The 13,863-nt window shown below is 38.1% G+C and overlaps 1 protein-coding gene across 3 annotated transcripts in view; it reads right to left on the reverse strand.

Moving 5' to 3' along the window:
• Nucleotides 1-298: 298 nt before the first annotated feature.
• The window catches only part of LOC115217436, a 59,209-nt gene continuing 45,644 nt past the window's right edge, over nt 299-13,863 (reverse strand). For all 3 annotated transcript variants that reach the window (XM_029787134.2, XM_036507596.1, XM_036507597.1), the window contains 5 exons: nt 12,634-12,738; nt 12,142-12,230; nt 10,640-10,872; nt 6,415-6,565; nt 299-1,335 (listed from right to left, as the gene is read on the reverse strand). In XM_029787134.2, the coding sequence (XP_029642994.1) occupies nt 1,212-1,335; nt 6,415-6,565; nt 10,640-10,872; nt 12,142-12,230; nt 12,634-12,738 (702 nt within the window). In that variant the 3' untranslated portion in view covers nt 299-1,211. The remainder of the gene's footprint in view (nt 1,336-6,414; nt 6,566-10,639; nt 10,873-12,141; nt 12,231-12,633; nt 12,739-13,863) is intronic.

The raw sequence follows: 13,863 nt of genomic DNA on the forward strand, positions 1-13,863 counted from the left end.
TTGAACAGATAAACATACGTCATAAAAGGAATCAAGTGGTTGTTTTAGAACAATTTATAACTATTAATGTCATACTTCAGTCTGATACAGAACCCTGTGGTGAGTTCCACCAGGTAGTGTAGACTTTGTTGGGGGGAGTGTAACATCCAGGATAAATTACATCCATTTCATCATCTAGTTCATTCATAATAACAGATTCAATGGGAGTAGTTTGAAACCCAATATAGAATTTAAATCTAGAATAATAGTTTACATTGCAGATGTTTGTCTGAAACAGGTTTCAAAGTTGTTTTTTTTAAACTGATGTAGTATTCTTCTGAAGTGTTTTATATGTCTAGCTATTTCTGGATGATCACAAGCACACGGGAAGGTTTAAGCTAAATGTATTCAAAATGTAGGTAGCCCTCATGCCTAAATAATTTTTCAGTTTTAGTGTTTTTATTTTGCTGGATTGGTTAAAAATACAATTTACAGGGATAAGATTGAATAGGTTACTGTCTAGCTAAGTAGTTGCTATTCTTTCTATTTGGGACAGACAAATCAACTCTGATCTATTCAATACCACCATTAAAATAGGAAAATGTTTCAAGAGCTGAATTTTAAGTACTACCAGACTAAAAACAGGATGACTATTGGTACATAGTAAATAAAATGATGAACATTTACATTTATAATCTGTGTGTGATGATGGCAGCAGTGAATGATATCTGCTGTTATAAAAAATTGCCAAGCGGTAAAAATGTTGGGAGAATTTTTTCTTTAGAGGAGAATGAAGCACTCATCACACCTACAAAGCTTTCAAAACTGGTAGAGGAAAGAGTGGGATAAAGATGCAATTTATGGGTTTCTGTAATGGGAAGAAGAACATCAGGGTATCAAAATTATGCTTATAATAGTGTGGACTTCATCAACTGAAGGCATCCAAGGGCCAGTCATTAAGCTACTTAACAGTTTTAGTCCACCACCAAAATTAAGGTGATTTACCTCTGTTGTGCCCCAAATATGGGATAAGTATAGAGGTATTGAGATTAATGATAAAGTCAATGACAGTGATGATGGTAATGATGATGATGAAGAAAAGAAGAAGGAGGGGATAATGATGATGATGATAAATAACAGCAAGTAACAACAAGCTATGGATTTGATATACTACATCTGATAGCATTATGTTGATAGCTTGTTGTCTGAAGTACTTCTTCGATGGAAGAGACCTATAAAAGAGTGTTTACACATTTTGCAAGAGATTTCATAGTAATAGATTTCCTTGGAGGATGATGCATGGGTACTTGATCATGTCTCAGTTTTGAGCGCAGGGCATGCAGCTTTCTCGCAGTACTGAAAAATATACAAAAATATTGAAATAAATAAACAAATAAATCATATAAACAATAATTTGTTATTTTTCTTTGTTTATCCTTTTATCCTTTTTTTGTACTTGTTTCAGTCATTTAACTGTGGCCTTGCTGGAGCACTGCCTTTCTTTTTATTTTAAATCTAATTTAGAATTTATTCATATCTAAATACAATATAATACAGTCACCAAATTACTGAATGGTCTCTAAGTTCGGTAATTTGGTAGTCACTAAGGAGACTAGGTGCAGATGAATAGATTGTCAGGGCTGTACAAGCTATGTACAAAGATGTAAGTAAAGTGAGAGTCAACAATGATTTCAGTGATGAATTTGATGTGAAGGCAGGTGTCCTCTTCTATTCATCATAGTCCGATAGACTACTACAGAAGAGTTTAATTCTAGCTGTTCATGGAAACTCCTGTATGCTGATGATCTACTTCTCATTGTTGAATGTATAGGGGAATTAGAGGGGAAATTCCAGGCATATGAGGGTTGGCTGAAAAGTTCATAGGCTGACCGATCAAGATACTGTCATGAAATGTGATCAAAGGAGATAACACAGTCTCCTTTGAGGTCCACACACTTCTTTCAGAGTTGCAGTGTTTGGATCCCATTGGTGAAGAAGCTTTCATCCTGTTGGTCAAAAAAGTCATCAACAGCAGATATGATGTCATCATCTCTGTGAAATTAGTTCCCAGCTAAGTGTTTTTTTATACTGGGGAACAGATAATAGGTGAGGCCAAATCAGGAGAATAAGGGGGGTGATCATAACCACCTTAGGAAGTTGGCATAGTACTCTCCTTTGATGGTGTAACCCTTTTGAAGGTAGTCAGTAAACAATTGCCTTTGCATTCCAAAAAACAGGCAATCACCTTCCCGGCTGATGAAATGACCTTGGCCTGCTTTGGAGCAGGTGAGGAAGGGCGTTTCTTCTGCATGGATTGTATCTTTGTCTCTGGCTCAAAGTGATGAAGTCAACATTCATCCTGGCTTAGAAAATGTTCAAGGAAACCAGCTGAATCTGCCTCAAACAATGTCAAATCCTAAGTTACAATCTTGAAAAGGCTGTTATAACTTTTGTTAACACTTGCAGTCAATAAACAGCCATAATATATTAGTATCTGTTTTCAGTAGGCATGGTATGGCTGAATGGTTCAGAAGTTTGCTTTGCGACATTCTGGTTCAATCCCACACCATGGCATCATGGACAAATGTCATTTTCTTGCCTCAAGTCATACCATACCTTGTGAACTACACACATATGTATGTACTTACATACATACATACGTACATACATACATGCATACATACATACATACATACACACACACACACACACACACACACCACACACACACACACATGCATGCATACATACATACATACATACATACATACATGATGGCTGCAAACTCGTGTTCAAGTATTGCCATTGCCTGATCGAAAGTCCTACATATGTGAAGGCTATGACCAGCCATTTTTGAGACAGGTCTTACTTTTTTTCAAGCAATGCCTGTGCATGATGATTTTTTGTAGTGGGGAAAGTATTTGCACAAATCCAATCTCACTTGCTGAACATGGACAATATAAACTCGAAAAGAAGAACTAGTCTACATCATTGACCATGTCAGTGTTGCAGGTTTTCTCTCAGAGTTTTCCTCTCCTAAAGAGATGGTGTGACAACAACAGAGGGGCCTCCCACTCCCAGTGGGCCAACCATATGCCTTAGGAAGTTGGCATAGTACTCTCCTTTGATGGTGTAACCCTTTTGAAGGTAGTCAGTAAACAAATGCCTTTGCATTCCAAAAAACAGGCAATCACCAGCCCAGGTATTTCCACACCACCGTGCATTCATACATGCATACATACACATGTACACATATTGTTAGATGGTTGTTGACTGCTCATGAGCACTTTACCCTTTGACAGGTCTTACTTTTCATCCTGTAGGATATCCAACAATCACCCTCCTCACCAAGCAAGCTTGATGGGGTTACCAGTTTAGTCACCGACAACCCAACCATGCAATAGGGTGTACTAGATTACATGTTACCAATAGCACCTAAGAGTGACGTCACACACACACACACAAACACATGCACAAACACACACATACACAAACACACACAAAACATACACAACACACACACATGCACATGTACATGCATACATTCATACATATATACACACACACACATATATATATACAACAAGACACTTGTTTCTGTCTTGCTGTCTCACTATAACCTTTCATCATCTGACATGAGATCACCTCCTCCGATGGCTGCTCCCCTCTCAAAAGATTTTTGCGTTGCAAGTTACTTGGTGTTCCTGCCACTACTGATGCCATGTAAAAGCATCCTATCCACACTGTAAAGTGGTTGGTGGTTGGAAGGGCATCCAGCAGTAAAAACCATACCAAAACCAACCTTGCCTGTGCTTGTGCCCCATAAAAAAACACTCAGTACACTCTGCTGGGTGGGTGGATGGTGTTAGGAAGGGCATTAACTAATAAAATCCCTGCCAAAACAGATACAGAAGTCTGGTGCAGGCTCCTGTCTCGCCAGCTCCTGTCAAACTGTCCAACCCATGCCAGAATGGAAGGCAGACATTAAGTGATGATGATGACAATGATCATGATGATGATGATCACACATACACTTACACATACATATTCATGATGTACATGGACACACATATGAAGGCAATAAAACATTCACATCTGCATTACTATATTTAGTTAAGAGTTTCAAGCTGGTTAGGTTTTATTTTGCATTTCATCAATTCAAAGTCATTAAGTACATGTAATGAAGTCAAGTTACTTCTTGCTTCTTGCATAATATATGTGTTGCTAAGAGAGAAATCATATTTTTAGAGCTATTATTATACACAAGAAAGACCCAGTTTATATAGCTGGCATGCAAAGAAAAATGTCAGTATCAAATAAATCTGTACACTCACACACACAAACACATACACACAGTCATACATAGATACATACAAACAAAACATGCATACACACAATCAGGTACCTACAAAAGAAAAACAGTGAAAAGGAAAAGGAAGGGAGAGAGAAGGAGAGTGAAAATGAGAGAGAAAAGAGAAAGTACCCTTAATATCCTATTACAATTTCTGCCATTCTACCTATGTCAAAAAATAAAAACAAAAAACAAGCAAAAATAATGAGTCAACAAGCCAATGAGAGATCTCCTGCAAATCATACTCTACAATCTTAAATGATGAAGAATACATTAGAAAAAAGAATCATCAAAGCTAAAATGCCTTTTATTACATGTTTACTAAATCATAGTTAATTTGGCTCTAAACATTACCTTCTTTCACTGCCATCAGCCCAAACAGATGTCACTTATATAATGACATTCTGAATATACAAAATGAAAGGGGATGAGATCAAGACTAGAATGTCTTTGATTATTAGATTGACTTGGATCAGGGCTAACTTGGAGTTAAACAACAACAATGAAGAAAAAAAAACCCAAAACAAACAATAGTAATGAATTCTAACAGATGTTCAAATTCACAAATCTTAGGTGAGTGGAATAGCTGATTAAGTTAACCGCAGTAATTCACAGCAACTTATTTTATCAACTCTAGAAGAACCAAAGTTTGAGGGTTCAGAAACCCCATCAACAGAAAATGAGGCAACTACTATTTATGCCAAATGAATGAAACAGATTTAATGATCCACTAATCCAAATCATAAAACATCAGATACACTCCATTATAAAAGAAGCAAGGCATTTCAAGAAAAAAATAACTTGATATTCCAGAAACCCAACCAATAGGAAAAGTGAATATAGTGACAGGTATAACAAATTATTTGTGTACCTATACTGGAAAATATGCAGGAGTTACAAATCAAAACACCTGAGAAGTGTCATAAATATTAGCTAAACATAGTTACTGACAACAATGATGTCACCATCCTCTGAGATATGCCCATCCACACAGTTTAATTAATTAGCAGTTTACTGCATACATGTTCTACATAGTCAAAGCCCACATTCCCAGTTTGGATATCATTGTTTCCCTCTTTTTTTCTGCAGTATTTTCAAATTGTTTACCAGTTCCTCATTAGCTATTCAAACTATTCATATGGTTCTAGGTGGAAATGTGTATTATGTATTCCACAATTCAGTACTCATCTTTCAGAAAATGGTAAAGTTAACTGGTTTGTGGGTACTTTGAGTTCTGTTCACCTTTCTGAATTTTTAGTTTGTTATAGAATCATGGTCATTAACTGTTTTCCCTATATGCTCAATAACAATTTACCATGATCCAATAAACTTCTTGTTGGAAGAATGAATGGAAGGAAGGTACCTATTAATGTGAACAATACATGCCACCAGTACCAGATATTACCAGATATATGATTCTGCTGACACACCTGACACACATTCACCTTTGCCAGTTACCAGTCCATGTTGGAATTAAAGTAAATTTCTTATTCTTGCAGTGTCTTTGTGTGCAAGACCCTGAGAGGAATCTCCCCTCTACTATTGCATATTGCTTGGCATGAATGATGAGGTCAATGTTCACATTCTCTTCAGATATTTCTCTGTATGGTCATACATGGCCCTTTCACCTTACCAGCTCTTGACAACCATATATTAGTATGTCACTGGTCTCCATGCCATTATTCCAAGATCTATATGGATCTTTTGATCTCTTGCATCAATCCACTTCCCTTCAAGACAAACCTCAACAATTCTTCAATCATTTGTGAAAGATCCAGCATTTGCAGCACTCTTGCTGTACCTGTTGTTTATACTGCAGCTGATGATACCATTAGCCACAGGGAATGTCATTGATTATAGCACTGATGGTACTGGCATTAGATTTAATTGCAGTTTTTCTCCTAGTTTTGGTTTCTACTGCTGTTATTGTTACTGCTATCACTATTGCAGGAAATATTAATGTTGTTGTTACTACTGCTGCTATTGCTGTCAGGGATGGTAGCGGCAGTAATGATGGTTGTATTGATATTCCTTACATCTTTCTGTTTTTGAAATAGATGAATTTGATCAGATTGAATACTTACTTGGAAACATCTTCTAAAGCTTGTATAAAACTTTTTTTGTTGGTCATTCCAGCAACATCACTGTTTGTAACACTGTGTATATTGTTGTATGCCTTCTCTAAGATCAATTTATTATATCTGGCAGTCAGTAATCCTTTATTTGAACAAGCATCTGAAATAGATAAGGTACAAATAAATGACATATAATTAATTTGCATTACATTATAATAGTATTGTTTGGCAAATATTTGTGTGTGTGCATAAGGATCTAAGTCAAAGTCTCTATTTTGTGTGTACATGTAAGTGTACGTGTGAGTGCAAACTATGACTTTAAGTTCATATCTACAGGTTTTAAATATCCATCTACATACTGAAAATGATGTGTATGGAGGTGTCAAATTTTTGTATGAAAAATACCCCAGTAAAACATCACTTGTGTGTGTGTGTGCATGTGTGCGTGCATGTGTGTGTGTGTGTATGTATGTGTGTTCTCTTCTATTTTAGTTGTTTCAAGTCTTCCTGTAAAGAAGGGACTAGTTTCTATTAAAGATATAAGTTCCATTGTTGGAATAAAGATAACAAAAACAAATTAACATTTTGAATTTGAGAGAAGTCTTACATAATCTTGTTGTTCCATTTACTGATTGTATTTTTTTTTTATGCGCATGTTAGCTGATTGATTTCTGTGGTGTTATGAACCAGGCTGTGTTGTAGGGAAGGATCAGAAGTGAGGGAGTAGGCATGTCCTGTCGGAAGTGGAGCCTGTGGGTCCCACTGGAAGGGCCGCGGTGGGCATGCGGGGTCAGTGAAGCACGAGAGTCAGTCGGTGGTGAACAGCGCATCAAAGCAGACATGTTAGATTGTACGGCGACAGATAGTGCACATGGATGTTGAAATGACCCTTTATCCAGACTGACAGATAAGACTACCACATTTCTCCCTTCACTTCCATCTTTTTCTTCCTTTACATCCCAAGCTATTTCAGCTAAAAATGATGGGTATGTCTGTGTTTCAAATGAGACATTTAGGCCATTTTGTGGCAAGCGAGATGTCACTACTTGGCTGCAAAATTAAGTTGATGGCAAGACTTCAAGGTATAGCTGACCTAGCGAGTTTCATACTGTTGTATCTCGATGAATTGGCATTGGTGCTATACCTAGAAATGGAGGAGAAGGACCAGTTGAGCGCTGAAAAAATTGAAGGCCAGCTGATGGAGGCTTTTACAGAAAGGCCATTTATGGCATATGGTTGACTGGGGAAAGCGAAGTGGATGGGCGAACAGGTTGATGTGTTTGCTGACAAAACCAGGAGATTGGCTAGACTTGTGGGATATAAAGATGATGCAATGGAACAAACTGTTAAATTAGCATTTGTGACAGGGATTTCCTGACCATGTGTCAGTCAAACTGCAAAAGATGCCAAATATTCACTCCATGGTGATGGGAGAGGTAATATCTCGAGCCAGAGCCATTGTCTCATGTTGCAAGATGACACCTTTAGCAACGACTGCAACACCGAGATGGGGTCAAACAAAGAGCGGTGGAGAGGGGTCAAAGAAGGAACGTGGGCGACCCTTCAAAGGACAGTGTGATGGTTCGCACATCATGAGAGACTGCAAGGAACTCAGGCCTTGAGGATTTGCTATCGATGCAAACAGATAGGCCATATCGCTAGTGAATGCATGCAGAGAAATGGTCCATAGGAGACTACTGTGCCGGTTGTCATCCTGTCAAAAGAATAGAGGTATGTATACAGTCATTGCCAGTAGTAGAAGTCATGGTGAACAGAAAGATGTCATGAGTCCTCGTGGAGACAGGCTGCTCAACAACCCTAATGACTCTAAAGCTGGTAGAAGAATGGAGTGGAGTGAGTGGTGTAAGGGCTGTTGATGGTATGGAAATTAAATGCAGAGGAAGTAGCGATGTGGAAATGGTGGTATGAAGAACAAGACTGAGGCTGCATGCAATTGTGATTGACCATGTAGTGGACGGAATCGATGTGGTGATGAGGATGGATACTATTGCCCATTTGGGAGGCATCATGGTCAATGAAGCTGGTGTAGTATTCAGTGATGCAGGGATGCTATGCACTGTGAGTCCGCAACAGGAGAGTGGTGAGAGCTGCAAAGAAAAATATGCTGCACACATCATCATAAACAAAGATTTTTGAGCTATGTTTGATGGCCGGCAGTGGACAATGGAATGGCAATGGAAGGGAGATCCTCTGACATTGAAAAATGCAGTAGGCTGCTATCAGCATACCTTGAAAGGGGATGCTAGAAGTGAGTTTAAGGGAGAGGTGGACCGGTGGATCAAGGAAGGTATTCCGATTCCTTGGAAGGAGGAAGTGGGGAGTGGAGTGCAGCTGATGAAGCATAAAGTCAAGCTAGTATTGGATTTCCGAGAGCTGAACAACCACATATTGTGCCATACGGGCAGCGAAGCTACGGACATTTGTAGCGAAACCTTGAGAGAGTGGAGGCAGATGACAGGAGTCTCCACAATCATCAATTTGAAGTCAGCATACCTGCAGCTGCATGTGACTGACAGACTGTGGAGATATCAGCTGGTAAGGTATAAGGGATGGACATACTGCCTGACCAGGTTGGGATTCGGGCTAAATTCAGCACCGAAGATTATGGCACCGATTCTCAAACCCCTCCTGGAAAAGGCCAACAAAGTAAAAAGAGCCACCAATTCCTATAGTGATGACATCCTGGTGGATGAGAGCATATTGTCAGCAAAGGAGGTCATAAGCCACTTGAAGAATTTTGGGCTAACTGCCAAACTGCCAGGGGCGATGGAAGAAGGAGCTGCACTGGGACTCAAGCTATGGAGAGACAAGGCCAGCATGTTGGTGTTTTGGAGAGGGAATGAAATCCCTGGACTGGGCTCCAAGACAAGTAGGCAGGAACTGTTTTCTGTGTGTGGGAACCTGCTGGGACTCTACTCTATTGCAGGATGGCTCTGGACAGTATGCAGCTTCATCAAGAGTGAGGTGGAGTGATAACATGGGCGAGAAGACAACTGCCATGATGCAATAAGTCTTGGAGAAAGTGACTGTGGAAGACCCAGTAAGAGGAACTGGTATGTGCCCAAATTGAAGAATGGATCATGTTGTGTGATGCCAGCAGCATAGCAATGGGAGTTGTCCTGGAAATTGGAGGTGTTGTGGTGGAGGATGCAGCCTGGCTTAGGAAGAAGGATGGCTGCAACCACATCAGCATGGCGGAGCTGGATGCCATGTTGAAGGGGCTGATTTGGCCACTGTACTTAGATGGGTGGGATCAGTGGTCACCGGTGAGTGGAGGGTGTGAACTAAGTGGGGTGCAGAGATGCTGATAAAATGCTGTTTGGGAATTCTCGGCAAGTTAGCTGCAGAGTTTGACCTGAAGCTGAATGTGGTTTTTGTGCCCTTTGAGAGGAATAGAGTGGACGTCCTAACCATTTTAAAGCTGGTTAATGATGCACAGCTGCATCCAATATATTACGAGCAGGAGAGCAAACGCCTACTAGCTTCTAGTGACAGGACCAGCAGACCAGTCTGGTTTGGGGCTATTTCTTAAAAAATCGCAGTAAAGTCCATTTGAATGGAACAGCTACGTTGAAGTGGCTACGAACATTCCTTGCTAGTACAACTACTGCATTCATCTTTTAGAGAGACTTTTTTTGCTTATGTATATATATATTTATATATATATATATATATATATATATATATATATATATATATATATATATATATATATTACAGAAAATAAAGGGATTCTAGAATGCAGGAAGGCTGTGAAGAGAGTTTAGAAAATCAGGTAAATACCCTTTAGAATATGGAAAAAATATGGCCCAAAAGCCTCCACATGGAATCAAACCCTGCACCTTTCAAATTCCAGCTTAGTTCTCAGTACCATTAAGCTAAGACATCTATGACATCCAAAGGGCTCTTATATAAATTTACACATACATAACATTTAGTTAATAAGCTTTTCCCTAACACAGAACTCTATTCTTGGTAACTAATGTGCCTATAATTTTGGATTGCTCTGGGAATAAGGCAAATGTAGACTTAGAGAAACCTAGTATAGAAAACAGAAACACTAAAGATAAATCTAGTAGTTTAAAAATCTAATCTGACACGGCATATTACAAATAATTGAACCTGCATAATCATGCATACATAAAAATCCCATAAAAGCTTTTATTTAGGAGTCAAATATGAATTACAGAACTGCTGAAACAGTCATACCCACCTGGAACAGAAGGTATATTTTGCTTTTCTTTTGAGTCACATTCAGTTACTGTAATACTTATTGAGTTGAGTTTATTATCTCTCTGTGTCATACTTTCTATCTCTGTTTGCACAGCTGGACAGGTCTGCTTCAGTTTCTTACTTTGATAAATTGGGGTGCTTCTTTTGCATACACTTTTAACTTTTAGCCCAATGGTGACCTGATAATGATTCATCCAGCTATTTACGATACTCCTGAGATAGAAAGAAAATTACTTTAGAATTGTAGCAACATGTAAATAAATATTCTGCCTACTGTAATTCAGTGTCTCAACCTGCCTTCCATTTAAGAGCCAAATGCAAAATTTCATTGAGTTTATACTTGTACTTATAACATTTTTAATTATTTATACTAGTTATAAAACTCAGAAATTCTACAACAGAATAGTGGGGTTGGAAATTTTTCATTTGAAAATCACCCACTTGACTAAATTTCAAAAGTTATATTTTACATAATATTGGTTTCAAATTTTGATAGCAGGCCAACAGGCTTGGGAAAGGGGCTAAGTTGATTAAATTGACCTCAGCATTCAACTGGTACTTATTTTATTGACCCGAAAAGATAAAAGGCAAAGTTGACACTGACAGAATTTGAACTCAGAACAAAAAGACAGATGAAATGCTGCTAAGCATTTCACCTAGTGTGTTAATGTTTCTGCCAGTTTGCTGCCTTCAGGTTTTACATAATATGAATGCAAAAATCTTGCTTTCTATAACTCTGGATATTTAGTTGCATTCTATCAAACAAAAACAGAAACAAATAAATATAAACAAGCATATTCTAATATATTTATTGTGATAAAGACCAAAACTACCTTTAAGCAATGCCTGTACAACCATGGGTCTTCTTTTAGGATTCCGGAAAGATATTATGTCATGTCCCTAGTCAACCATGTGTGGCACCTTAAGGATGAAGGAACTCTATATGAAATTAAATGGGGGCTCATAGTTTTATACAAGCTTTAGAAGATGTTTCTTTTTAAAGCAGTCTTCTTCATGGCCCCAATCCAATGACTGAAACAAGTAAAAAGATACAAAAAAAAAAGAAACAAATATCTCTAACTCACCACTTCCACTTCTATTCAATCCCCTGATTACACACTTCCCCCCCTCTCTCCATCTTGCATTTCTTATCCCTTCTTGCTCATCCTCTACTTCTCTACTCTTCCTCCATAAGCTGCCTGCATCCTCCTCCCTGCTTTTACTCCTCTCTTCCTCCTCTCTTGCACTACAATGTGAATTTTTACCTGCCAATTTTATCTGTAATCAGTTGAACCCACCACCACCACCACCACCAAAACCAGCAGCAGTAGGAACTTTTAGGATCTTGCCTAATATTTGTATTCTGAAGTAGACAAATGTAAGATGTAATTCTTAAACTATTTAGAAGAGAAAATAGCTATTTTTGTTCTTGCACTCATGACTAAATGAGTTACAAAAATGACTTCACTTCAAATATCATACCTAGCTTTCTTTTGTAAGTGTTGTAATTCAGATTCACCTATCATTTCAAAACATGCTTCTGGTGACATATCCAAAGACTTTCTATATTTCTGTAAAATGTAAGAGAAATTAAGAACAATTTGAGATTAAATGAATGGTAAAGGATTAATGCAGTACTAGAAGCAAACCAGCCCATAAAATTATGGATACTTATTTTTTTGACCCTATCATGTAAACAGGAGACCACTGAATTCAAAATAAATGAAATATCTAATAAGGATATTGTAAAGTATCATGCCCAATGCTTATTTCACAAACAAAAAAACCACTGTTTGAATCTATTTCATTCAAACCGGATGCTTTATTCATTTATTGTTGTATTTGTATATTCTTTGTTTCATTCAGTCACTGTTCTGTGGCTATACAGCGCATTTACTCATTGTTATTTTGTTTATGATTGGAAAGTTTTTAAATTTGAACAAATACAAGTACTGGTGCAATAATCAGACCTACCTTATGGATGCTGTCAATTTGCTTCTCTTGAATATCATGGCCTTTAAGGAGATCTTTTGCATAAGATGATGCAAAGGGCCCAGATGTCATCAAAAATAACCCTTTCTAGAAAATAAAAGTTAATTTTTTTTCTAAAAATGTATGGTTGATATATAAAGATGTCATTTTACAACAGAAACATATAGCAAGTAGAATTTATATTTAATACATATTCAGCTTCTAAGGTGGCAAGCTGGCAAAACTGTTAGCACATCGGGCAAAATGCTTAGCAGCATTTTGTCTGTCTAAGTTCTGAGTTCAACTGTTGCTGAGGTTGACTTTGTCTTTCATCTTTATGGAGTCAATAAGTCAAGCAGTGGAGTGTAATTGACTTAGCCCTTTCCCTGAAACTGCTGATCACGTGTCAAAATTTGAAACCAATATATATTCAGCTTCTTCTGGTTAAGTTGGTTAAGTACCATGGGACAAAGTTAAACACCTGAAAAGCTGAATAAACTACTTGACTTCATTTCCTGGCAGAAATTTTTTACACTTCACATATGTCTGTGAAAAAGAAAATGTATATCAAAATATTTAATTTCCCATCCTATATTTCTCTAGTCAGAAGAGAAAATATTTTCAATTGTTTGTAGATGATGAATGTTAAATTAATTCCAAGTGCATTGGTCCAACAACAGAACATTTACATAGTTGTTTGCTCTGCTAGAAATACCAGCCAAATCTCCATCAAATTAAAACTGCTGAGGATTTGCGTAAGCTCACAAGAAATGAAGCTAGTATGCTCCGTTGGATGTGTAATGTCAGTGTTCATAGTCGACAGAGTGTAAGTACCTTGAGAGAAAAGTTGGACCTAAGAGGCATCAGATGTTGTGTGCAAGAGAGACAATTGCGCTGGTATGGTCATGTGGTGAGAATGGATGAAGATAGGTGTGTGAAAAAGTGCCACACACTGGCAGTTGAGGGGACCTGTGGAAGAGGTAGACCCAGGAAAACCTGGGTCGAGGTGGTGAAGCACGACCTTCGAACTCTAGGTCTCACCAAGGAAATGACCAGAGACCGAGACCTATGGAAGTATGCTGTGCGTGAGGAGACCCGGCAAGACCAGTGAGAACAATCAAAATCAAATCATATATCAGAAAGCAGTGGTTAAGTGAACCATCCGTTTGTGTCCGCTGCCAGCCTCGCCTGGCCCCCGTGTCGGTGATATGTAAAAGCACCATTCGTTCATGG

This window comes from Octopus sinensis, linkage group LG11 (assembly GCF_006345805.1).
Source record: "Octopus sinensis linkage group LG11, ASM634580v1, whole genome shotgun sequence".
In the NCBI taxonomy this organism is placed as follows: domain Eukaryota; kingdom Metazoa; phylum Mollusca; class Cephalopoda; order Octopoda; family Octopodidae; genus Octopus; species Octopus sinensis.